Source organism: Balaenoptera acutorostrata, chromosome 2 (genome assembly GCF_949987535.1).
Source record: "Balaenoptera acutorostrata chromosome 2, mBalAcu1.1, whole genome shotgun sequence".
Classification (NCBI taxonomy): Eukaryota; Metazoa; Chordata; class Mammalia; order Artiodactyla; family Balaenopteridae; genus Balaenoptera; species Balaenoptera acutorostrata.
This window is the reverse complement of record NC_080065.1, coordinates 109,435,732-109,463,634: the sequence shown is the minus strand read 5'-3', so window position 1 is coordinate 109,463,634 and position 27,903 is coordinate 109,435,732. Positions and strand designations below refer to the sequence as shown.

At 37.6% G+C, this 27,903-nt stretch overlaps 1 protein-coding gene across 2 annotated transcripts in view; it reads right to left on the bottom strand.

The window, feature by feature from the left end:
• Positions 1–26,556, bottom strand: part of SNX2 (sorting nexin 2) — a 56,148-nt gene extending 29,592 nt beyond the window's left edge. For both annotated transcript variants that reach the window (XM_007188481.2, XM_057541167.1), the window contains exons 1-2: positions 26,397–26,556; positions 2,336–2,453 (exon numbers count right to left, since the gene is read on the bottom strand). In XM_007188481.2, coding sequence (XP_007188543.1) covers positions 2,336–2,453; positions 26,397–26,504 — 226 coding nt within the window. In that variant the 5' untranslated portion in view covers positions 26,505–26,556. The remainder of the gene's footprint in view (positions 1–2,335; positions 2,454–26,396) is intronic.
• Positions 26,557–27,903: the final 1,347 nt, after the last annotated feature.

The following is a 27,903-nucleotide window of genomic DNA, read 5'->3' as shown; positions in this document are numbered from 1 at the left end:
TCTTAGAACACCTAATGATGTCATCATGAAATGCAGCTGAGTTTAAGATAAAAGATAAAGCATAAAAAAGTATCTGTAGGTAACAAAAGAAACAACTATTTTTACTGCTTAGTCCATGTCTCTCCTTAAAAACAAAGACAAACAAAACAAACACTGACATTGACCATATTTGTATCATTATATTTAGTATAGGCTGCACTAGGTAGACTAAAACCCAAAAAAAGATTTTTCTAATCAAGCTTAGTGGGCAAATATCACTGCATAATCCTCATGTGGCAAACTGTTTGATCAGCTGGGCACACTGTAAACAAGAAAACCCTCTTTCCTTACACAAACACACATACACAGTTCTGTTTTTAGAGTTTCAGCACACTCATTAACAGAATTCTGAGACTTAAAGGTGAAAGAGCCTTTAATAAAATGGATAATCCAAGTGTTCTATGTATGACCCTCTATTAGAGGAATAGGCACAATTTTAGATTAGCACCTACTCAGCAGAGAAAGAACTTGTGCCATCTTTCAGATTGAAATATAAATGCCATGAAAAGACTTTTAAGGACTGCCTGGAAAAAAGTCCATGAAAGGAAAGAAAAAGGAATATTACAACTTTGGTTAACTGTCATTATACTCTAAGTTGTAAGGTAGCTACAAAAAAGGGGGGGGGGTAAGAAAATGATTGATATTTGGTATCACATTTTTAACTTTCTGACATGAATTCATAAAATACATGAATTCATCTGCAGTGAAAACTTTTCATTTAACAAGCAGGAAATTATATAGACCTCTGTGATGCCTCGGACTGTATCTTTAAACATATTTGTAGGGGACTTCCCTGGTGGCGCAGTGCTTAAGAATCTGCCTGCCAGGACTTCCCTGGTGGCACAGTGTTTAAAAATCCGCCTGCCAATGCAGGGGACACGGGTTTGATCCCTGGTCCGGGAAGATCCCACATGCCGCGGAGCAACTAAGCCCGCGCACCACAACTACTGAGCCTGTGCACTGCAACTACTGAAGCCCGCACACTCTAGGGCCCGTGTGCCGCAACTACTGAAGCCCATGCGCCTAGAGCCCATGCTCCACAAGAAGAGAAGCCACAGCACCACAACAAGGAGTAGCCCCCACTCGCCACAACTAGAGAAAGCCCTCGCGCAGCAACGAAGACCCAACGCAGCCAAAAAAAAAAAAAAATTGTAAAAAAATACAGGATGGTTTGAATATTCAACCACTATAAAAGCTGAGGATGTATTATTAAGTTTTAACTCATGAAAGCCAGTTTAGGTAAATTAAGCTCTTAAACACACAAAGATTTACTATTTTAATTATTTGTGTCACTAATTCTAAGGAAGATTTTTCTTTTTAATATCCAAACATTAATTTGTACCTAAATTTTAAGCTTAAAACAGATAACTGTTTTGAAGAGTCCAATTTTTTAAAAGGTAGAATGGACTACACCAAATCCTGCCCCCATATCAAAAATAAATTCCTGAAGCATCAATTTACTCACCTAAAATTCAATCAAAATGGAACATGTGGTAAATACTGAAGCATTTTATTAAAACAGATTTCAAATATATACAGACTATAAATTAAGTGATTGTTTTAAATTATTTTTTTATTTAAAAAAATTTTTATTTTATTTATTTTTGGCTGCATTGGGTCTTCACTGCTGCGTGCAGGCTTTCTCTAGTTGTGGAGAGCGGGGGCTACTCTCTCTTGTGGTGCACAGGCTTCTCATTGCGGTGGCTTCTCTTGTTGGAGAGCATGGGCTCTAGGCATGCAGGCTTCAGTAGTTGTGGCTTGCAGGCTCTAGAGCGCAGGCTCAGTAGTTGTGGTGCACGGGCTTAGATGCTCCACAACATGTGGGATCCTCCCGGACCAGGGATCGAACCCATGTCCCCTGCATTGGCAGGCGGATTCTTAACCACTGCGCCACCAGGGAAGTCCCTAAATTAAGTGATTTTTAAATCCAGAGTTTAATTTTACTTTGTGACAACTTGTAAGTAATAAGAAAATATAATCACTTGCTATTTCTCAATGTATGAATGCCACAACCATTAGTTTGAGTCCAAGTACTGATCAAAATAATCAAATTATTAGTGTGACTTATTTCACATGCTTAAAACCAGAAAGGATCACATTCGTGCTTCTTTCAACAGTCTTTATTTTTCACAAAGCAAATTAACTGAAATTTCCTATCCTCCTAAGTTGGTAACAAGAAGAGCTACCACTAATACTTTACACAAAATGTCAGTTTTGCTTTAGAGAATATTTTCTAACAGGATATATGCTATAATTGACAATTATTTTTTTAAAAAATAAAGGTATTTATAATTACCTGCAAAAAGGTCTTCTCTGTCATCATCCAGCACAACTTCTGCAGGTTTTGGACCATTGGAGTTTGTACTAATATCTTCTGTAATAAGACTAGCTGGATCTGGAGATGATGGACTCGACTGTTAAAAAAACAATAATTGACAATGGATTGCCATGTTTGTCTGTTATATCTCTATACACTACAGAAATAGAATATTCTCTTGAATATTCTCTTGAATATAAGAAAAGAAGAAGACAAACAGCTATTTATAGTTCCTCCTTTGAGGGTAAGAATGAATCAAAAACATACTTTTACTCACTTTCTCCTTTCTTAACAAGAAGTCACTAACGATTTAAAAATAAAATCTTTTCTAGTCACCCAGTTAGATATACTAATTTGCCATATTGAGTTATAATTAACAAAAACAAATTTTAATGATTTACATAGTATACAGTATTATGACATAATAATAAATATCAGATCCTGAAAACATGTTGCAACAGTAAGAAGTTCAAACTACAACTTTACTGTAAGAGAAAGCTTTAACAGTAGTTGAATTAAGACTACAAATATTCTAAAATTTCTATAGTTTCAAACGAAAAATATGCCCTCCCCCAAATATTTACATTTCAACTAAGCTAAGGGACTACTTTTGTACTTTTTAAAGTACAAAGGTCAGCAAAATGGAATGAAGATTGTAAAGCTTTCAGTTTTATCACAGTTTTCTTACAGCAATAGTTAAAACCAATACTATTTTTAAAAAAAATAACAAAAAGGAAGTTGTATACATCAAAAGTGCACAGCTAGATATTTACCAAACCCAACATCCCTGTGTAATCAGCACCCAGATCAAGAAATAGAACATTATCGTCAACTCTAGAAGCTCCACTCATGCTCCCTCCCATTCTTTACCCTCTCTCCACCCAGGCTTCTACCAACATGGATTTGTTTTTCCTGTTTTCGCTCTTCATGGAACTGGAATCATACAAAATATATTCTTGTGTATTTGGTTTTTGATCTTAATGTTATGTATACGAGATTCTTCTATATTATTGTATGTAATTATAGGACACTCATTTTTGTTTCTTTAAATATTTCACTGTGTAAATACATCACAATTGATCCATTCTACTGTTGATGGGCATTTGGGTTTTCAAATTTCATTATCAGTTTTATACCACTGCCAATAGTACTGTATAAACTTTCTAGTACATATATCTTTTAGCAAACAGTGAACAAATGTCTGTTTGGTACGTACCTAGGAGTGGAATACCTGGATCACAGGGCAGGTGAATGTACTGCTTTAGAAGATATCACTAAACATTCTTCTAAAGTGGTTATTTAATTTATATTCCCACCAGTAATATATGAAAATTTCAGTTGCTCCATACCCTTGTCAACACTTTACTATATTCCATCTTTTTCGTTTTAGCTATTATGGAGGGTGTAGAGTGTATCTTTTGTGGTTTGAATTTGCATTTCCCAGATGAATAATGAGGCTGAGCAATTTTTCATATGATTAACGGACATTTGGATATCTTCTTTTGGGAAGGGTCTCTTCAAGTATTTTCCCTATTTTTTTCTATTGTTCCTATTGATTTGTAATTCTTTACATATTCTAGATACAAGTTCTTTGTGAGATATGTATCACAAATATTTTTCTCCCAGTCCGTACTTAATGCCTTTCCACTTAATGGTAGGTATTGATGAATAGAAGTTCTTAATTTTAGTAAGAGTAAATTATCAACTTTGTTTTATGATTAGTAAATTTTTTGTAGGATGAATAATTTTTCTTTTTTTAAACACTGTCCAGGGAACACTGAGACATGTTTCTTCTTCTTCTTCCTTTTTTTTTTTTAAAATATTTACTTATTTATTTGGTTGCACCAGGTCTTAGCTGTGGCATGTGAACTCTTAGTTGCAGCATGCCTGTGGGATCTAGTTCCCTGACCAGGGATCAAATCTGGGCCCCCTGCACTGGGAGTGTGGAGTCTAATCCATTGCGCCGCCAGGGAAGCCCCTAAGGAGGAATAATCTTTTAAGGCCACTCCTAATTCATAAGATTTTCTGATCAGCTTTTTGAGTAAACTATCCTCTACAGCATGAGGACATTTCTTAAGAGCTTTCAAAAACAGTTTAAATTCCTTATGGGAAAATTTTAAAAAGCGGTTTTCTTTTCTCTCAGGAGCTCATGCTTATAGACCAAACTCTCACAAAGGTAGGCCTCTACTTACCTTAGCATTTTTTCTTGAAGAAATTTGGAAACAAATAAGCTTTTATTATAAGCTTCTTCTAGAAGATGTTCCTGACAACCTCAATCTCATCTGTAGCTGAGTCTGGTTAGGTGAGTGATATATATGCTTCCCAGCATATCTATTTCTTTTGCCATAATTTCTCTTACCACACTATATTATAATTATTATCTGTTTATAGACTACAAATTCTATAAGGAAAGAAGAATGTCTTATTTTGCTTATTACTTTTTATCAGGTTCCTGGCCACAAACACTCAATGACTATCTGTTAACTGAATTCTAAGAAAATAATTACAAATATGTGTAAGAATCGGCCACAAGTTTGTCAACCAGATTGCCTGTAATACTGAAAGGTTTGAAATACCCTAAAGCACAGCTACATAAAAATAGCAGAGTGGCTCCAACACCCATTCATGATAAAAGCTCTCAGGAAACTAGGAATACAGGGGAACCTCCTCAGTTTGAGAAATAGCTACAAAAGACCTACAGCTAACATCACACTGAATGAGAAACTCAGAGCTATCTCACTAAGATCAGGAACAAGGCAAGGACTTCCCCTGTCACTACTGCTTTTCAACATCGTATTGCAAGTCCAAGCTAATGCAGTAAGACTAAAAAAGGAAATAAAAGGTGTATAGATTGGGAAGAAATAAAACTCTGTGTTCACAGATGACATGATCCTCTAAGTAGAAAATCCAGAAGAACTGACAAAAAAGGCTCCCAAAACTAATAAGCAATTACAGCAAAGCTGTAGGATACAGGTTAACATACAAAAGTTAATCACTTCTATATACCAGCAACAAACAAACAGAATTTGAAATTAAAAAAAAAAAAACCACTTACATCAGCACCCAAAACAACTAAATACTTTAGGAATAAATCTAACAAAATATGTATCAATACAATATCCATATGAGGAAAACTAAAAACCTCTAATGAACAAAATTAAAGAACTAAATAAATGAAGAGATATTCTATATTCATGAATAGGAAGATTCAATATTGTCAAGATGTCAGCTCTTCCTGACTTGATCCACAGATTCAATGCAATACCAATCAAAATCCTGGCAAGTTATTTTGTGACTATTGATAAAATGATGCTAAAGTTTACACGGAGAAGCAAAAAACCCAGAAAAGACATTACTGAAGGAGAAGAACAAAATGGGAGGACTGAAGCTACCTGACTTCAAGACTTACCATAGGATACAATAATCAACACAGTGTGGTAGTGGTGAAAGAATAGATTAATGGGACAGAATAGACAGCCCAGACACAGATCCACATAATATGGCCAATTGATTTTTTGACAAATGAGCAAAGGCAATACAATGGAGAAAAATTAGTCTCTTCAACAAACAGTGCTGGAACAACTGGAAATCTACATGTAAAAAAAAGAATCTAGACACAGACCTTACACCCTTCACAAAAATCAACTCAAAATGGATCACAGACCTAAAAGTAAAGCGCAAAAGTATAAAGTTTCTAGAAGATAACATGGGAGAAAATTCAGATGACCTTGGGTTTCATAATGAGTTTTTAGATACAACAGAGGCACAATCCATGAAAGAAAGACTTGATAAGACACTCCACTAAAATTAAAATGAAAACTTCTGCTCTGCAAAAGACAGTGTCAAGAAAATGGAAAAACAAGCTGTAGATTGGGAGAAAATATCTGCAAAACACACAGCTGATAAAGCACTGTTATCCAAAATATACAAAGAACTCTTAAAATTCAACAATTAGAAAATGCACAACTCAGTTTAAAAATAGGACAAAAACCTTCAAGATATTTCACCAAAGATAAAAGCATGGCAAATAAGCATATGAAAACATGCCCCACATCATATATCATCAGATTAATGCAAATTAAAACAACAATGAGACATCACTATACCTCATAGTGGTACATTCCATATACCTATTAAAGTGGTCAAAATTTGGAACACTGACAACACCAAATGCTGATGAGGATGTGGAGCAACAGGAACTCTCATTCATTGCTGGTGGGAATGCAAAGTGGTACAGCCACTATGGAAGACAATTTGGCAGTACATTTATAAGATGAGCATACTCTTATCATACATCCAGCAACCGTGATCTTTAGTATTCATCCAGAGGAGCTGAAAACTTATGCCCATACAAAAACATGCACATAATGTTTACAGCAGCTTTATTCATAATTGCAAAAACTTGGAAGCAATGAAGATGTTCTTCAGTAGGTGAATGGGTAAATAAACTACAGTACATCTAGACAATGGAATATTATTCAAACTAAAAGGAAATGAGCTTTCTAACCATGAAAAAATACAGAAGAAACTTAAATATTACTAAGTGAAAGAAGCCAGTCTGAAAAAGCTACATATTATATAATTACAACTATAAGACACTGTGGAAAAGGCAAAGCTATGGAGATAGTAAAAAGATCAGTGGGTTGGGGGAAGGAAGGGATGAATAGGCAGAGCAGAGAGGATTTTTAGGACAGTGAAACTACTCTGTATGATATTATAACAGTGAACACATGTCATTATACATTCGTCCAAACCCAGAGAATGTACAATACTAAGAGTGAACCTTAATGTAAACTATGGATCTTGGGTGATTATGATGTGTCAAAGTGGTTTCACCAATTGAAGCAAATGTACCACTATGGTGGAGGATGTTGATAATGAAGGAAAATGCATGTGTAAGGGCATTATTTGGGAAATCTCTATACCTTCCATTCAATTATGCTGTGAACTTAAAACTGCTCTAAAAAGTAGTCTATTTTTCAAACAATGTAGTAGCAGAGTGGCATTTACTGACACAGAAAGATGCTTTTAATATGCCATTATATACGAGAAATAGTTACACATGTGATCCAATTTCCTGACACTACTCATTAAAAATAAATGTTTTCAGCAGTTGGCCCTGTTTCTGGGGGTTCCAACAGATTCAACCAACTGAAGATTGAAAATATTAAAAAAGTAAATTCCAGAAAGTTCCAAAAAGCAAAACTGGAATTTGCCACACACCAGCAACCACTTACACAGCATTGACCTTGTACTTACAACTATTTACAAGCATTTACATTGACATAGGTATTATAAATAATCTAGAGATGATTTAAAGTATATGGGAGAGGATGTATATAGATTATATGCAAATACTATGGCATTTTATATAAGAGACTTCCATAAAAGGGATTTTGGTACCTGTGGGATGTCCTGGAACCAATCCCCTGTGGATACTGAGGGAGAACTGTACTTGTTTTTTAATAAGATACAGGCATTAAGGACCTACATATAATATACCTGTACCCTCAACTTCATTTTGAACAAAGATTTTATTTTTGAATACCAAAATTTCCTGGGGATCAAAACTCTGGATTCTAGTTCTGCCTGCACACTAACTTGTCTATGGTTACATAAATTTCCTTGAGTACCATTTTTTGTCTATTTAATGAGAATAAATAGATAAATAAATACATCAGAATTGCTATAATAGTCTTTTTTTTTACCTACACATTTTACTATTTCACAATTTCTAAATCTAAAATCACCTAATTCGATTTCTTTTTGCATTTCTTAACCTTGCTTGATAATAACTTTGAAAAAACAAAGCAACAAAATTTGTAAAAATTAAACGCAACTTTAAAAATGGTCAGTCTCAACTCACTGCTATAATTTAATGCCTGTGTAATGAACCTGTGACCAAATCTCAAGAGAAAAGACAATCAACAGATCCCAACCCCAAAACAGCTCAGATGTTGGAAGTATTAATCAAACAAACTTTTAAAAGCTTTTCTAACTATGCTCCATGAGATAAAGGTAAATACTTATGAAGTGAATGAAAAGAAAGATGTTCACAGCAAAGAAACAGAAACTACCAAAAAAAAAAAGAAAAGGAGGGCTTCCTTGGTGGCGCAGTGGTTGGGAGTCTGCCTGCCAGTGCGGGATACACGGGTTCGGGCCCTGGTCTGGGAGGATCCCACATGCCGCGGAGCGGCTGGGCCCGTGAGCCACAGCTACTGAGCCTGCACGTCTGGAGCCTGTGCTCCGCAGCAAGAGGGGCCACCATAGTGAGAGGCCCGCGCACCGCGATGAGGGGTGGCCCCCGCTCGCCGCAACTGGAGAGGGCCCTCGCACAGAGGCGAGGACCCAACACAGCCATAAATAAATAAATAAATTAATTAATTTTTTAAAAAAAGTTCTCATCACAAGAAAAAAAAAAAGGAAAAAAAAAAGGAAAATTTCACAACTGAAAAAAATTATCTAAAGTAAAAAGTTTGCAGAATGGGTTCAATAAAAGAATGAAGATGACAGAAAAAAGTGTCAGTGAACTTGAAAATAAATCCACATAAAGTATCCAATCTGAATAATAGTGAAACAAAAGTTGAATAAAATGAACAAGGGGGACTTCCCTGGTGGTCCAGTGGTTAAGAATCCGCCTTCCAATGCAGGGGACACGGGTTTGATCCCTGGTTGGGGAACTAAGACCCCACATGCTGCAGGGCAACTAAGCCCATGTGCCACAACTAGAGAACCCTTGTGCCACAACTACTGAGCCCGTGCGCCACAACAAAAGATCCCACATGCTGCAACTAAGACCCGACACAGCCAAACAAATAAAAAAGTAAATATTAAAAAAAAATGAACAAGGCCTCAGGAGTCTGTAAGATAATATCAAAAAGTCTAACACTCATATCACTGAAGTTCCTGGACAGATGAAAAATTTTTGCAGAAATATTTACAGAAGAAATGGTTGAAAATTCCTGAAGTTGAAGGACATAAATTTATAGGAGCAAACCTCAAAGAGGATAAAACCAGAGAAAACTATGTTTACACACATCATCACACAGCTAAAAATAAAAGTATTAGAGAAACAAATGAAAGTAGTGAGAGAAAAAACCCATTTTTACAGGGGGACACCAATTAAAATGACCGTAGATTTCTCATCAGAAATCAAAAAGACTAAGAAAACAGTCTAAGAATACTTTCAAAGTGATGGAAGAAAGAACTGTCTACCCACAAATCTATAAACAGCAAAAATACCCTTCAGGAATAAAGGTAAAATAGTTTTCAGATGAAGTACAAATAAGATAATTCATCATCAATAAACCAGGTGTAAAAAAAACACTAAAGGAAATTCTTTACGCTTAAGAAAAATGATACAAGAGGAAACAATGAATGAAGAAAAAGCAACAGAAATGTTAAATATCTGAACAAAAAGAAACTACGTTTTCCCTCTTCAATTCTCTAAAATAGATATGTGTACTCAAAGTAAAAATTGTAATACAGTCCATAGTTATAATACATGTAGACTATTAACAACCTATAACGTATTCTTATCATAACTGAATGTTTATACTACTCTAATATCTTGGGTATTCATTGTTCTCTGACATCAAAGTCAGAGAATGAAAAACTGGCATGTTTATGTAACAAAAAGGACTCTTTTATATCATAGTTCAGTGCCTGAGAGTGGAGAACAAGATGGGAATGGTGTGGACGGGTGAGCAACGCCAGTAATGGCTGTGGTGGCAGCAGTCGCCCCACTGTGGGGAGACTATGAGGCATGCACTTTCTACTGGTGCCCATCCATCAGCAGCATGGAGCGCCCTGCTCCACTGCTCACAGAGCAGTCATGGAGCAGTCACTCACTAAAGGCTCTCAGGACTCACTTATCTCTGCCCCTGCCTCTCCATGTCTCTTTCAGTTTCCTAGTGAGTGCAGGAAGAGCTGTTCTCTCCACTGGATGGAAAGGAGTAAGGAGAGAGTGGTCCATCAAACAAGGAAGTGATGGTGGAAGGGTACAGTGACAGCTTCTGGGTGATCAGAATTATAGTTGGCCGAGACAGGCAATGAGGAGACATCAGTGTTTTTAATAAATATATATTCTTTTCTTCCTCTATATCATCATTTAGTAGTTTGCTAGAGATTATTTTTATTAAAAGTTTCAAGGTTGCTAATATCTCTTCAAAAAAAAACCAAACCAAAACAAAAAAACAAAAACAAACCAAAACAACTAGTGCTCTGGATTGCAACAAAGACTAAAGAAGCCCACCTAAGCCTCTTTCTCCCACTGATTAACACTAAAAGCTCTGGATAGAATACAGAAACAATGATCTAAAAGTAAAAAATAGGCAGGTTGGGGAGGGAGTCAAAAATGTGAAAAATGATCCTTATGGGGATGAATTTTATGATTTTTCTTTTTCTTCTCTCTCCCACCTTTTCCTGAGGATGGCCCCAACTGCAGAAATACACTAGGAGTATGTGAAGAGACTCAAAACAACAACAACAACACACCACACAAAACAAAAAAACTTTGTCTATCTAGCTATAACACCAGGGCCCCTACAACCTGGAGAAAATAGGTGGAAAATTCTTTTTTCTCCCCCTTGCTTCCCAAACCTTTCCTCTCCTGTCCCTGCCCTGAGGCCACACTTAATTGCTTAGCTGCATGACAAAGCATCTAAAACCCCAAAAGAAAATCTACCTTCTAGCCAGCTGAACCAGGAAAAGGGGGCCCAGTAGCCTGAAGAGCAGGAGACAGAAATCTTCATTAGTATTTTCTCTCCCTTCTTTCATTGCTTTGCTACAAGGGTAGCCCAAGCTGAGCTCCAGTCCACTATGTGACAGTGCAGACAGCTAAAACTCTGAGAGAAGCCTATGTTTCTGGGAAACAGCCTTGGAAGAAAGACATCAGCATCTCTTTCCCCTCAAAAGACCAGGTCTGTTTACTGTCCAGTATAAGCATCCTCTGGAGCAAAGATCAAGCAGACATTGCCTATTATAAATGATTTGGGTTCCCTAAGCTCAGGTTCCTCAGCTGTGACACAAACCAAAGGCTGGTGCAACACTGGCCTGGGCCCCTCCATTTATTATCCTGGCAAGAGAGGGGCAAGGGAAATGGTCACAAACATATTCATGCTACTGGGTTGGCCAAAAGGTTCGTTTGTTTTTTTCCACAAGATGGCTGTCATAGCACTTAGTTGTCTTTAACTTCATTCAAAACAATTTTGTTAGATGGTATGTGACACCTGTCATATCAGCGTGCATTTGAAAAAAAGACATCAAAATTGGTGAATTCTTGTGTAGCCATTTTAATTAATTAATTAATTTATTTATTTTTGGCTGTGTTGGGTCTTTGTTTCTATGAGAGGGCTTTCTCTAGTTGCGGCAAGCGGGGGCCACTCTTCATCGCGGTGCACAGGCCTCTCACTATTGCGGCCTCTCTTGTTGCGGAGCACGGGCTCCAGACGCGCAGGCTCAGTAATTGTGGCTCACGGGCCCAGTTGCTCCGCGGCATGTGGGATCCTCCCAGACCAGGGCTCGAACCCGTGTCCCCTGCACTGGCAGGCAGATTCTCAACCACTGCACCACCAGGGAAGCCCTGTAGCCATTTTAATACTGAAGATGGAAGAAAAAATAACGTTTTCAGCATATTTTGCTTTATTATTTCAAGAAAAGTAAAAACGCAACTGAAACGCAAAAAAAGATTGGTGCAGTGTATGGAGAAGGTTCTGTGACTGATCAAATATGTCAAAAGTGGTTTGCGAAGTTTCATGCTGGAGAGTTCTCACTGGACGATGCTCCACGGTGGGGTAGACCAGTTGAAGTTGACAGCGATCAAATCGAGACATTATCTGAGAACAATCAACGTTATACCACACGGGAGATAGCCGACATACTCAAAATATCCAAATCAAGCGGTGAAAATCATTTGCACCAGCTTGGTTATGCTCATCACTTTGATGTTTGGGTTCCACATAAGTTAAGCAGAAAAAACCTTCTTGACCATATTTCTGCATGCGATTCTCTACTTAAACGTAATGAAAACATTCCATTTTTAAAACAAATTGTGACAGGCGATGAAAACTGGATACTGTACAATCATGGGGAACGGAACAGATTGTGGGGCAAGTGAAATGAACCACCACCAACCACACCAAAGGCTGGTCGTCATTCAAAGAAGGTGATGTTGTGTATATGGTGGAATTGGAAGGGAGTCCTCTATTATGAGCTCCCTCCGGAAAACCAAATGATTAATTCCAACAAGTACTGCTCCCATTTAGACCAACAGAAAGCAGCACTCGATGAAAAGCGTCCAGAATTAGCCAACAGAAAGCGCATAATCTTCCGTCAGGATAATGTAAGACTGCATGTTCCTTTGATGACCAGGCAAAAACTGTTATAGCTCGGCTGGGAAGTTCTGATTCATCCATTGTATTCACCAGACATTGCACCTTCGGATTTCCATTTATTTTGGTCTTTACAAAATTCTCTTAATGGAAAAAATTTCAATTCCCTGGAAGTCTGTAAAAAGCACCTAGAACAGTTCTTTGCTCGAAAAGACAAAAAGTTTTGGGAAGATGGAATTATGAAGTTGCCTGAAAAATGGCAGAAGGTAGTGGAACAAAAGGGTGAATATGTTGCTCAATAAAGTTTTTGGTGAAAATGAAAAGCGTGTCTTTTATTTTTACTTAAAAACCGAAGGCACTTTTTGGCTAACCCAATACTTGCTATGCTTTGAGTAAGAAAGTCCTTTATCATGTCAACTTCCAGCAACAATAAAACAAGTTAATCTGTTAGCTTACCAGGAGAGTAAAGTTTACCCTTTACAGTTCTTGAAAGAAAAAATTAGTGACCTTGAAGATAAATCATTAGGAAATCTCCAATCTGAGTAATAGAGAGGAAAAAAGAAATAAAGAAAATGAATAGAACCCCAAGGATCTGTGAAACAGTATAAAAAGGTCTAACATTCATGTTACTGAAGTCCTAGAAAAAGAGCAACGCAAAACAATATTTCAAGAAATGATGCGGGCTTCCCTGGTGGCGCAGTGGTTGAGAATCTGCCTGCTAATGCAGGGGACACGGGTTCGAGCCCTGGTCTGGGAAGATCCCACATGCCACGGAGCAGCTGGGCCCGTGAGCCACAATTGCTGAGCCTGCGCGTCTGGAGCCTGTGCCCCGCGACGGGAGGGGCCGCGATAGAGAAAGGCCCGCGCACCGCGATGAAGAGCGGTCCCCGCACCGCGATGAAGAGTGGCCCCCACTTGCCGCAACTGGAGAAAGCCCTCGCACGAACCGAAGACCCAACACAGCCAAAAATAGATAAATAAATAAATAAATAAATAAATAAATAAAAAAGAAAAAAAATCCTTTTAAAAAAAGAAATGATGGCTAAAAACTCTACAAATTTGGTACAAGACATTAATTTACAGATCCAAAAAAAAGAAAACTCCAAACAGGACAACTTCAGAGAAAACTAGATGCAGCCTCATTATTAAAAATGGCTGCTATCTGGGACTTCCCTGGTGGTCCCGTGGTTAAGAATGCACCTTTCAATGCAAGGGACACAGGTTCAATCCCTGGTCAGAGAACTAAGATCCCACATGCTGTGGGGCAACTAAACCCGTGCACTCTAGACCCCGCACACCACAACTAGAGAGCCCTTGTGCCCACGTGCCACAACTAGAGAGCCCATGTGCTGCAACTACTGAGCCCAGGCTCTGGAGCCCGTGCACCACAACTAGAGAGCCAGCGTGCCACAACTACTGAGCCTGTGCTCTGGAGCCTGCGTACCACAACTACAGAGCCCACGTGCTGCAATTACTAAGCCCACACGCTCTGGAGCTCACACATTGCATCTAGAGAGAAGCCTGCGTGCCACAACGAAGAGCCCACGTGACGCAACTGAGACCCTATGCAGCCAAATAAATACATAAATAAAAATGTTTTAAAAAAAAAAAGAAATAAAAGAAGAACCAAAGAAATGGTAACTGGGGATATAAAATAGACCATTTTTCTTTTCTTAAGATATTTAAAATGTGTATAACTATGAAAGCAAAAATTACAACAATGGTAAAGTTTTCAATGAATGGAGATGTAATACATATGAGAAATATAACATGAAAGAAAGAAGATAAATGGACCTATATGGTTGTAAGGCTCTGAATTTTGTTTGTCAAAGTACAATATTATCTCTAATTGGACTGTAAATGTTTAGGTATATATTTCCCTCTGTTTTCAGAGGGAAAAACAGAAGTGAAAAACAGTAATCAAATAAAATGCTAGATCTAATGCAATCACACCAATAATCACATTAAATGTAAATATTCTAAACACACCAATTAAAAGACAGAAGTGGCCATATTGTGTACAAAAATAACAATGCACAACAATATGCTGCCTACAAAACCCTACTTTAAAGACATAGGTAAGTTAAAAGTAAAAGAATGGAAAAAACATGTCATGCTACCAAAGAAGAGCTGGAGTGTTACATTAACATCAGATAAAATAAACTTAAGAATAAGGAGTATTATCAGCAATAAAGAGGAGTATCATGTGATAAAAGGATCAATTTGCCAAGAAATTATAATAATACTAAATTACAGTAATTGATACAATAAATAGATAATAAGGGAAGATAGAGAAGACCTGGAAAAGTATATCAATCAACTTGACTGAACATTTAGAGAACACTTCAACAATAACATTAGACTATATACATGTTTTTCAAGTGTACACAGACTGTTCACCATAACAGACCACATTCTGGGCCATCAGACAAACCTTAACAAATTTAAAAGAACTGGAACCATAAAACATTCTCTGACACTAACAAAACAAACCTGTATCAGTAACAGAAAACTATCTGGAAAATCCTCAAATTTTGGAAATTAGCACACTTCTAAATAACCTATAAGTCAAACAGGAAGTCACAAGGGAAACTAGAAAATAGTTTAAATTGAATAAAAACAAAAACACAGTATCAAAATTTGTGGGATGCAGCTAAAGCAGTGCTTACAGAAAAATACATAGCTAAATACTAGCACTCAAAAAAAAAAAGTCTTAAACCAATGATCAAAGCTTGACAAAAGAGAAGAGTAAACTAAACAGACAGCAAGCAGAAGGAAATTAATGAAATTAAAAAACAAAACAAAAAATAAAAAAGAAACCAAGAAACCAAAAACTGATTTTTTGGAAAGATTCCAATAAAATGACAAACCTTTAGCAAGATTAAAATGAATGAATAAATAAACAAAGAGATGACATAAATTACCAATATAAGCAATGAAAAAGGAGGGGCATTACCCAGACTACACAGATACGGTAATAGGATAATGGAGTATTATGAAAAACCTATGCCCATGAATTTCACAGCTTACACTGAACAGACAAATTCCTTGAAAGTCACATACCACCAAAGTTCAACAAGAAGAAATACTTCTGTATCTATCAGATACACTGAATTTGAAATTAAAAATCGTCCAGCAAACAAAACAACATGCTCAGATGATTTTACTAGCAAGTTCTGTCAACCCTTAAGGCAGACATATGACTAATTCCACACAATCTCTTCAAGAATATAGAAGAGGGGGAAACACTCTCCAACTCATTTAATGAGGTAAGCATTTCTGATACCAAAATCAGACAGTACAAGTAAAAGAAAACGACACACAAATATCTGTCACAAACACAGACACAATAGCAGCAAAACACTGGCAAACTGGATGCAGCAATATATAAAAAGGATAAATACATTATGACTGTGTGGGGTTTATGCCAGGAATTCAAGGTTTCAACATTTGAAAATCAATCAATATAATCCAGCTTATCAATAAACTAAAGAGAATTATATGAACATCTTATTAGATGCAGAAAAATCATTTGCCAACATCAACATCATTCAGAGATACAAAAGTCAGAAAACCAGAAATAGAAGGAAACTTCTTTAACCCAATAAAGGTCATCTACCCAAAAAAATCATATTTAAGGGAGAAAAAAAAATGAATATTTTCCTCCTATTAGCACGAAAGGAGAAAAGATACCCACTCTCACCATTTCTATTCAGTATTACAATATTGGTTCCAGCTAGTGCATTAAAACAAGAAAAAGAAAGACATACAGATTGGAAAGAAATAAAACTCTAATCAGAGACAACATGATTGTTTACATAGAAAATCCCAAAGGTTCTACAAAAAAACCTACTAGAACTAGAATGTTTAGCAACAGTTGCAGAAAACAGGGTAAATATGCCACCAATGAGCAAATGTAAAGGATATAAAGGCACCAAAAAACCATAAGATAGGTATAAACTAATAAAATATGTACTAGATCTGTATGCTGATAACTATGAACACTGATGAAAAAGATCAAGACAGACCTAAAAGAAAAAAAAAAGGAGAGAAATAGTATACCTATGGCTTAAAGGCTCAATATTGTTAATAAGTTAATTCTCCCCCAAACTAATCAATGGATTCATTACAATCTCAATTAAAATCTCAGCAGGAATTTTTGGTAGAAATCAATAAATAGATTCTAAAATTATATGGACAGGCAAAAGAACTAGAATAGCCAAAACTATTTTGAAAAGAACAAAGTCACTGGATTCACACTACCTGATTTCAAGACTCAGTTAATCAAGGTAATCAAGACCACATAGAACGGGCAAAAAGATAGTCAAAAGATCAATGAAACAGAGTCCAGAAATAGACCCACACATATATGCTCTACTGATTTTTGACAAAGATGCAAAGACAACCCAATGAAGAAACTTTTAAAGTCTAGCTTCTCTAACTTAATATAAAACATCTGAAATTCACTGATGTTTGTTGCATGTACTGAAAAATACTATCAACTAACTTAATACTTATAGAACATTCCACCCAATATCAGACTAAATACATTCTTTTCAAGTGCACACATAATATTTACCACAGAAGACCATATTCTGAGCCATAAACTGTAAAATGATTCTTTCAATAAATGGTGGTTGAACAAGATATTTATATTCAAAAAAATGAATCTCAACTCATAAGAAAACTCAAAATCAATCTGAAGTCCAAATATAAAAGCTAAAACTATAAAACTTATAGAAAAAACATAAGCAAAACCTTTGTGACCTTGTGTTAATGTTAGCCAAGGATTTCATATGTAACATATGAAGTACTATCAATTAAAAAAGGATAAAACAAGCCACAGATTGGGAAAAAATATCTTCAAAACACACATCTGGCAAAGGATGTGTATTCAGAATACATGAAGAATTCTCAAAACTCAATAAGGAAACCCATTTAAAAATGGCTAAAAGATACGAAAGAACACTTCACCAAAGGAGACAATTTTCAGATAGTGAACACGTATGTGAAAAGATATGCACCATCATTAACCATTAAGGAATGTGTATTAAAACCACAATTAGATAACACTACATACCTTGCAGAACGGCTGAAAATCACTGGTATGCTGGTATATGTTTAGCAATCAGGTCTTTGGGAGAGAAGACCCTGAATTTTAGCTTTTGCTGATTTCTGTGGCATAAACATACCCTCTGTGGCTGATTTCTCCCGACTGAATGTGGAGCTAGGAAGATATGTTACTTTCCACCATACGGATACAACAGACATATATAGAAACTAGTAAAACACAGTAAAGGAATTAGGAAGCGGCTAGTTTTATATATTTATTACCTTTGTTTTTTTAATATAATTTATTTGTGTTTATATAATTTAATTTTTAACAATGGCTGTTTACTAACCAGTTTACAAAATTCCTGATAATTTAAAGATCAGTTCTTTCAAGCCAGTATAAGCCAGCCCCAAGCGTGCCACTGCCTGAAATAAAACTGACACTAACAAGTGCTGACAAGGATGTGGAAAAACCGAATTCTCACTCATTGAAGAAAACAGTCTGGCAGTTATCTTTTTCTTCTTTCTCTTTCTTTCTTAGAATCTTTTACAATTTTTTTAGATTTCAGAGATAAAATGAATGAAAACCTGACCAGAGACTAAAACAGGCAAATCCAGATGCACTGAAGTTTCCTTCGGACTTAGCCTTCAGGATTCAAACACTCAATAATACATACAAAGTGTGACTCTTTGAATAGGAATAAAGTTTCAATATATATATTTTTAAAGAAATTTATTTATTTATTTTATTTTTGGCTGCATTGGGTCTTTGTTGTTGCAGGCAGGCTTTCTCTAGTTGTGGTGAGCGGGGGCTACCCTTCGTTGCAGTGCACGGGCTTCCCATTGCGGTGGCTTCTCTTGTTGCAGAGCACGGGCTCTAGGCGTGCGGCTTCAGCAGTTGTGGCATGCCAGCTCAGTAGTTGTGTCTTGCAGGCTCTAGAGTGCAGGCTCAGTAGTTGTGGCACGTGGGCTTAGTTGCTCCACGGCATGTGGGATCTTCCCAGACCAGGGCTCGAATCTGTGTCCCCTGCATTGGTAGGCGGATTCTTAACCACTGTGCCACCAGGGAAGTCCCTAAAACTTCAATATTAAAATAACTTCTATGATGGGAGGAAATACCATAACATACTTTTGTCTTGAAACATCATGCTTTCATTTTAATGAAACCATATATTATCAATTCTCAGACTTGGAGAACACTGTCCTAATGGACATGGTCTTGAGTTATATTACTAGTTATTATTATAACTTGAGTTATATTATTACTAGAGCCATTAACTTGCAAGACTAAAAGTAATTAACTTCATCTCCCTATGCTTTATCTCCCTTGAACCTTTCTGGCAAAAAGTTTGGCAAGTCTCTTAGAAAGTTAAACATGTATTTACCACACAACCAGCAATCCTACTTCTAAGTATTTTCCCAAAGGAGATGAAAACTGTTCATACAAAAATCTGTACATAGATGTTTATGTCGTCTCTAGTCATTAATGCCCAAAACTGTAAACAACATAAACATTTTTCAACAACAAACAACTGTGATACACAATACAATGGAATACTAAATTCAGCAACAAAAAGGAATGAATTACTGATACATGCAACAACATCAATAAATATTAGATACTTTAGGTTAAGTTAAAGAAGCTACATTCAGGAAGTTTCATACTGTTTTATTTATAAAAAATATAATTCCATTTATATGAGTCCATTTACATGAAATTCTGGAAAAGACAAAACTATAGGCAAAAAACAGATCAGTAGGTGCCAGAGGCTGGGAGTGGGAGGCGTTAACTACATGAGAGAATTTTTAGGAGGTGATGGAAGTGTCCTATATCTTGATTGAGGTGGTAGTGAACTTTACTAACTGAGGTAAATTTTATCACAACTAAAAACTATCATCACAGGAAAAAAACACCAGAGTTCAATTTTATAGGAAAGTGGGCATTTGAAAAGTAACATCAAGGACAAATCTGGGGAGTTCCCTGGCAGTCCAGTGGTTAGGACTCCAAGCTTTCACTGCTGAGGGCCTGGGTTCAATCCCTGGTCAGGGAACTAAGATCCCACAAGCCGTCAGCATGGCCAAAAGAAAAACCAAAACAAAACAAAACAATTCTTTTTAAGAAAAAAACTGAAAAAAATTGAGCACCTCTGCCTCAAGCAACTACATAGAATAACATTTTTTACAGGCACTAAAAATAGCTCATTCTAAAACCCTTATATTTAATGGCTTCCAGGGAAAGTAGTCAGTTAGAGTTATACCTCGCCATAAATCTCTTTCTAGTATTTTCCATGCTGTTGCCTTTAAATACCTGGTCATGAAATGTCTTTCCTCTTAAACATAGGTAATTCATAATGAAATTTTCAAAAAAATTAAAACATTTAAAGTTGGATGCCAACCCAAAGATTAGAAGACAGAATTAGGAAAACAAGATATATGCTGTTACTACCTGTTGTGTTAGAACAATAGATACTAAACTTCAGTTCTTTATCAAAAGACTCTTTAGTCTTACTCTACTTGCTCTCTTGATAATGTCACCCACTTTTCAGGGTTTCAAAGATCATCTCTATGCAATTAAGTCACTCCAGTTTTCTATACTATTTCTGTACCATGTGCATATTTCAATTACACATATATCACCTGGTATTGCAGGTGCTTGTTCACACAGGTGTGTTTTATGTTGACTCCTGTTGGTTCATATACTCCATAAGGGCAAGGACTAGATTTCTACTAAACTAGTTTGGTTTAGTGTCACCGTTCAATAAATTGTATTGAATCTGTATCTCTAGTCCATCCAGTATTTCTAGCTGTCTGATAGTATCTGCATTGGTGTAACTTATTCCCAAATGAAATAAACTTATAATTCCTTCCCCTAGACATTGTAAGTCTTAAGATGTATATCTTTTAATCTGCTATTGCATCAACTTCTTTCTCTCCTGTATTATTTGCATTTTTCTTCTTGAGGCTTTTAACCTCAGATTTAAAATAACCTCTGGCTCATCAACCTACCAATGATACCTCACACTCAAATTTATCCCTCAGACCACTAGCACATTAAGCATCCTAGGTGATCATGTTACTGCCCTGGAAATCTTCCAGAGCTCTTACGTGCCTACAAAACAAATTTCAAAGCTGTTCACAATCTCACCACATTAACCTGTAACATCCTATATTCAGCCACTCAGAATTATTTATGGTTCCCTAAAATATGGACTGAACCTTAAGTAACACGTGCCATTCTCCCACATTGAAATTTCATTCCACCCTTCAAAGTCTCTCTTAAATATTACCATCTCAATGGCTTTTCCTAGCCAACAGAAACACTTACTGTTCATCTACTATGTGTCAGGAACGCTGATAGGAGTTAGAATCGCTCCCATTTCACTGGTACTTTCAGTGTTTTCAGATCATATAGTCATAGTCTGTCTGTATCAGAGTTTTCTGTACATCTTTCTTCTCCACTGGAGATTTTCTGTCCTCAAAGATTTGCATTATCTTGCTAATATCTGCACTCCCGTTATCATCTAAGAAGTATGGTAGAGAGTAAATACTCAAGTATTTACTGACGTCAACTAAGTACAGTATCTTCTGAGCAATTATGGCATAGAGTTACATGGTGGGAAAGGAATTCTAAGACCTGTGAACCTCCCATCTGGAAATTTCATTTGAAATGCACTATAAACTATCATGTGACAGTGTTGGGGAAACTGTGGTTCTCAACTTAACTTCAGCTGACCTTAAGATTTGAGGTTACTACAAGAACCGGTGTAAACATCTACAGTCAACCAATTTTCAGAAAGGATGCCAAGACCATTCAATGGAGAAACAGTCTTTTCATCAAATGGTGCTGTGACAACTGGATTGCCACATGCAAAACAATGAAGTTGGACTTTACCTCATACCATATACAAAAGTTAACTCAAAACGAATCAAACCCCTAAATGTAAGAGCCAAAACTATAAAACTCTTAGAAGAAAACATATTCATGGAATTCATGGAAAAGACTCTGACAAGTATAGGTTTCTGGTAACTGACTATACTGCTGAGCCGAATGAATAAGCATTTTCAGAACTCTAATGGAAAACTGATGAATTCATAAAAGTGCTAACAAAAGATCAAGATGAAAAAAAAATTAATTACATGGGACTGAGTGAACTGATGAGGATGATTATAATTTTTGTGACTTTCTTTTTGAATTAAAAAAAAGTGATATAAATTTATGTAAAAAGAACTTAATGTAAAACAATGCCATTCTTCTCACATATTTTCTCTTGTTTTGGAAAATACAGATATTTTCTGTTAAAAACGTGATTTATGCTGACACGTAATAGGTTATTGTTATTATAAATGAATTAATTAATTAAAAAAACAGATATAAATCTTCATGACCTTGGATTGGGTAGGGGATGCTTATATGTGATGTTGAAAGCATGACCAACAAAATAAAAGACAGATAAACTGGACTTCATCAAATTTTTAAGAAATTTGTGCTTCAGAGAACACTGTCAAGAACATGAAAAGACAATCCACAGAATGGGGGAAAATTTTTGCAAATCATGTATCTGGTAAAGAACTTGTATCTACAATATACAAAAAATTCTTATAAATAAAAAGACAGGGCTTCCCTGGTGGCGCAGTGGTTAAGAATCCGCCTGCCAATGCAGGGGACACCGGTTCAAGCCCTTGTCCGGGAAGATCCCACATGCCACAGAACAACTAAGCCCGTGTGCCACAACTACTGAGCCTGTGCTCTAGAGCCCACGAGCCACAACTACTGAGCCCGCACGCCACAACTACTGAAGCCTGCGCACCTAGAGCCCATGCTCCGCAACAATAGAAGTCGCCACAATGAGAAGCCCACGCCCCACAACGAAGAGTAGCCCCCGCTCGCTGCAACTAGAGAAAGCCTGCGCGCAGCAACAAAGACCCAATGCAGCCAAAACTAAAATAAATAAATAAATATTTTTTAAAAAATAAAAAATAAAAAGACAACTCAACTGAAAAATGAGCAAAGGCTCTGAACAGACATTTCTCCAAAGATGTACAAATGGCCAATAAGCACATGCAAAGATGTCTTCAAGAAAATATAATCAAAACCACACTTAGATACCATTTCACATGCATTATGATGGATAGAATAAAAAAGTCGAATAATAACAAATGTTGGTGAGAATGTGGAAAAACTGGTTCCCTCGTACATGGCTGGTGGGAATGTAAAATGGTGTGGCCATTTTGGGAAACCACTCCAGCAATTCTTCAAATGATTAAATGTAGAATCACCATATAACCCAGCAATTCTACTTGTACACAAATGTTTATTGCAGCATTATTTATAATAGTCAAAATGTAGATACAACGCAAATGTCCAATGAATGACAAAATGGATAGACAAAATGGATAAACAAAATGTGGTATAGCCATACAATGGATTATTATTCAGGCATAAAAAAGAATTAAGTATAGACTTTGAAAACATTACGTCAAGTGAAAGAAGTTAGTCACAAAAGACCACATGTTACATGATTTCATTCATGTAAAGTCTAGAATAGGGACGTCTATAGAGACAGAAAGTGTATCAGTAGTTGCCTAAGGTTGGGGGCAGAGGAGTTTAGGGAATGGGGACGGGGGTGAGAGGGTACGAGGTTTCTTTCTGAGGTGATGAAAATGTTGTAGTATCTGTGAAAATACTAAAACCCATAAAATTGTACATACTAAATGCGTGAGTTATATGATATGTGAATTATAACTCAATAAAGCTGTTTAAAAAAAGAACAGGTGAAACTAACACAACATTGTAAATCAACTATAATTCAAAAAAGAAAAAAAAAAAGAACAGGCATATAATATAAATTTCCTGACCTTTTTAAGGTGTTGTCTTACTACTTCATGCTGCCTTAGGGCAAGCACCTTTTAAGCTTAGGACTATATCATTAAAAAAAAAAAAAAAAAAGGCAGTAAACGTGGTATTCCTAAACAATGTAAAGCCTCTCAGGTACAAAAAAAGAACAAGCTTTTGCCAGATTTTTTCCCTTCTCATTCCCTTCCCTGCCCCCATGCCAGCCCTCCTCTACTCTGTTTCATAGTCACAACAGAAACATACACTAGGGGTTTTAAATATGCTTTAGCTACTGAACATAGCTTGATGTGACTGTTCTTAATTTTGAAAGGAAAGGAGTCTAGTATTGGGATAAAAACATACTCATAGCATACATATACACTAAGTTGTATAGTCATTACAAGCTTAACAATTATGACATGGAAGCTGTGTATAATTTGATTTTCACTTACATGGATTTCAACTGATATTTTTCCTCCAAATGCCCTCAAATGAAAAAGTTTCTACATGAATAATGTTTTTAAAACTCTGGCTTACTTTTTTTAAAAATAGAAAGACATTAATTTTTATGCCTTTCTTACAATTTACGGCTTAGGTAATAACTATTCAAAGCAGATGACCTGTGTCAGAATCACCTGGGGCTCTGCAACTCGTTGTTGTCCTCGGACTAGAAGCAATGTCATGAGGAGAGTTTGTTAAAAATGCAGAATTTGGCTTATCCCAGACCTACAGAATCAGAATTTGCTTTAACAAGATCTCTAGGTAACTTACATATAATGTTTGAAAAACAATGATCTAGAACACTTATAAAACGTGCAGACTCTAGTGAGGCAAAGGCATCTGCATTTTAAACAAGAATCCTATGGTTTCCCCTACACACTGAAGTTTGAGAAGCACTATTCAAAAGAAAAGGGGCATACTGAAAAAACATTCCTTTAGAGCAGCTTTGGTGTACTAATAAATGCTGCTATATATCCTTCCCCAAATAGTTTGAAAAGCCAAAAAAAAGTTCTGAATTTGTAAGTCTCACAGTTATACTACCTTAAAATTAATACCCTGAATGAGTCTCATGAAATAAGGGGTTTAGATGAACAATCAAAACCAACTTTTTAAAAAGTTTTCATAACGCAGTAACCAAAATAAATTTATTCATACTCAAAATTTTGTAGACTTTTACTGAAAAAAAGTCAAATATCTTATTAAAAAGTTCCATCCAAATGGGAAATATAAATGATAGTTCCTTTTACTCAACTTTAAAAGACTTCAATTAAACAGAATGTTTAGTGTTCACAATATTCTAGTTTACACTATGTTAATTAAGTTTATTCTGATCCTTGCTGGTGGAAAACCTTTGTAGCCCTCACAGGGAATACAGGTCTTAGGATCATGCATAGACACTAACTTTCAATACGTGTTAAGGTACCTGTAGAGTATACATAAAGGACTACAAGGATATTGGCCCCAAAAGGTAATTTGCTGTGCAAGATAATTTTTACTAATTCTTAGGGGATGCTGGTTTTGACGATTAATTCAGCAAACATTTGCTAAATACAATCAATGGTCAAGATTTTGTGAGGAAACAAAGATGATCAAGGCACTATCCCTAGCCCCAGGAAGCATATAATCCTGAGGACAGGTGGGGTTTGGGCAGGAACCTGCATATACAATTAGCAGAATGTGGTCAGTACTGAAAACGGGTGCCGGAAGTTCCCAGTTTCAGCTAAGTGAATGCCAAATAATGGATATTTTACAGTAATTTCCAATTGATTTGCTGCAGAGTTCAACAAGCTAGGAAAGCTTACTAAAAAGCAGTTTATAAGGAAGTACAGCCCAAGATAAACAATTCTCTGGGAAATTTGCTTATATTTTAATACACATACACACACTGAAAGTTGGGCTATGAAGTGTGTGCGCGCTCATCAAAGGCAAAGCAATTCAAATACGAACTGGATACAGGAGGCCCAGTACAGTTAAGTTCATAGAGGGCGTTTCCTTTGACAAAAACAGGAACACTTAGCTTCAGAGATCGCTGATCATGCGAGAAAAGAGGAAAAAGGAGTGAGGATCTGTTTTTATTTCTCCCCTGGTAACTTAAAAAAAAAAACAAAAACCTCCCCCACCGCCCAGCAGTTTCCTGAACTATTCCCTCCCTTCAACTTTATATTTTATCAACACTATGATCCTTAAAAAGCTTAGGAACTAAAGAAGACAAGCAAAACCGGTCAAATGCATTTACCTATTTAACAGTCCAAAAAAGGTACCTCCCTCAAGGGGAACTAGCAGTCCCCTTGAAGGGGACCAGGACCGGGAAAAGTGCATCCACACGCTCCCTCCAGCGCCTCGGCCACTGAGCACTCTCCTCACTGCTCTCCGCTTTCGGAGGCACACCCTCCCTTGGGAAGGGAAAAGCAAGCACCTCTTAAAAGGGGCTGCGGAGGTCGCCCGGCAGCGCGGTGAGAGGTTTGCGGGAACCCAGGGCAAAACCTTCTCTGCTCTGGAAGAAGAGGTGCAAGTGACACTGACGAGGGCCAGCTTAACGGGGAAAGGGCACTGCGATGCTCTGTCCGGTCCCGGCCCCTCAGGGCATCAGGTCGGCCCCCCGGCCCGCAGTTTGCTCTCTTAAGCAGGCCCAGCCGCCCAGGCCAACTCCAGCCCAATGACAGGTCCCCGAGGTGGGGCCCGCGTCACAGGTGTCGCCCCAACCAGGTCCTTGCAAACCTGGGGGTGGGGGGTGGGGAGGGACAAGTCGGGGTACGGCAAAGGCACCGAAAGGTGAGACGCGCGGCAGCGACGGAGCGCAGCACCCACGGCGACGCGGTCTCACCTCTAAGGTGGAGACAGTGCTGGTGAACAGGTCCTCTCCGTCCTCCAGCTCCTCAAAGTCGGTGGGTTTCCCGACCCCCAGCGGAGGAGGTTCCCTCTCAGCCGCCATCTTCGCTCGCCCAGACTACTGCGCGAGCGGGACCTCGCGGACCTGTCACGTGAGCACGCACGGCTAGGCTGGCGCGCGGGCCGCTGGGCTCCCCCGCCTCCCCGGCCCGCCGCGCGCGGCCCCGCCCCCGGCCTCGAGACTGCGCCCGCCCGGCGCGCGCCGCGCTCAGCCCCGCCCGTTTGCTTCTCTTTCCACCTCCACGTCTGGGTCGCGGCCACCTTTTCACCGCCCACTTGCTGTACTGACTTTTGTGGAAGAATCTTGGACTTTTATTGCCACGTCCCTTTCTTAGCAGGACTAGGCCAAACGATTTCTGTTGTCGTTACCAGTTTTAAAATCTCCTTTAGGAAGTGGGAGAGCTTGGGGACCAGTCTTTGGGCTTGGATTATGCACAGACTGAGGGCAAGATTGAGGATTGGCGGAAGAGAGACGCGTCTCTTAGATCTCTAGGCTGTCCCATAGAACTTTCTGACGTGATGGAAATGTTCTATATCAGTAGCATCCAGTAGAGTAGCCGGTGGCCGAGCACTTGAAATGAGACTAGTGTGACTGAGAACTGAGTTTTAAGTTGTACTTAATTTTAATTAATTTAAATCTAAATAGTCTGCATGTGGATAGAGGCTACCTATTGGACAATGCAGCTCCAAATAACAGAAACCACCCTGAATAACTTGTTGTCTGAGATTTACTCCAATTTCATCACAAGGCAGCACACAATATTTTTCCTCAATAAAGAGTCAGAAAGGCTGGAAAAATGACAATTAGGAAAATTAGTGGATGATTGGTAAGAGCATCATACGCAATTCCCTCTGCCAATTAATAGATCTTCATTGTCGGAGGGTCTCTTGAAGACTTTCAGCTTCAATTTCCTCACCTCACTGCATAGGATTACTGTCAGGATCAAATGAGAAAAAATGTGAAATTATTCTGAAAGCTAAAGATTGCTATGCCAATGCAAGGTTTGTTCATGGAAAAATAAAAGGGCATTGCAGTTAGCAACCTGAAGTTACAATTTTGCTGGAGAAGAAATCTTCACAGGGATTCTTTATAAATTAAGTATATAGAAGCCCTCAGCCCTCACTGGCCTGGGAGTTAAAAGGCCTGGGTTCTACTGGCTATGTGCCAGACTTACTTAGCATCACTGTAATTATTATTTTTTTAAGGGTAATGGAGCAGAAGGTTTTCTAGTCGCTAGGATTTCTTCCACCCCTAAATTTCTGAATTTCTATGATTATTGTCAAGAAGTATCAACCCAAACCATAACTAATTTAAGTAAGTATACCAAGTCATTGCTTGGTATCAAATGTTGCCTGGCTGAGTTGGACGCATGGGCCAGTTGTCACTGTCATGCTCCCATCACCATTGCCACTGCCGTCGGCCTGTCTGCAATCAGATGTTG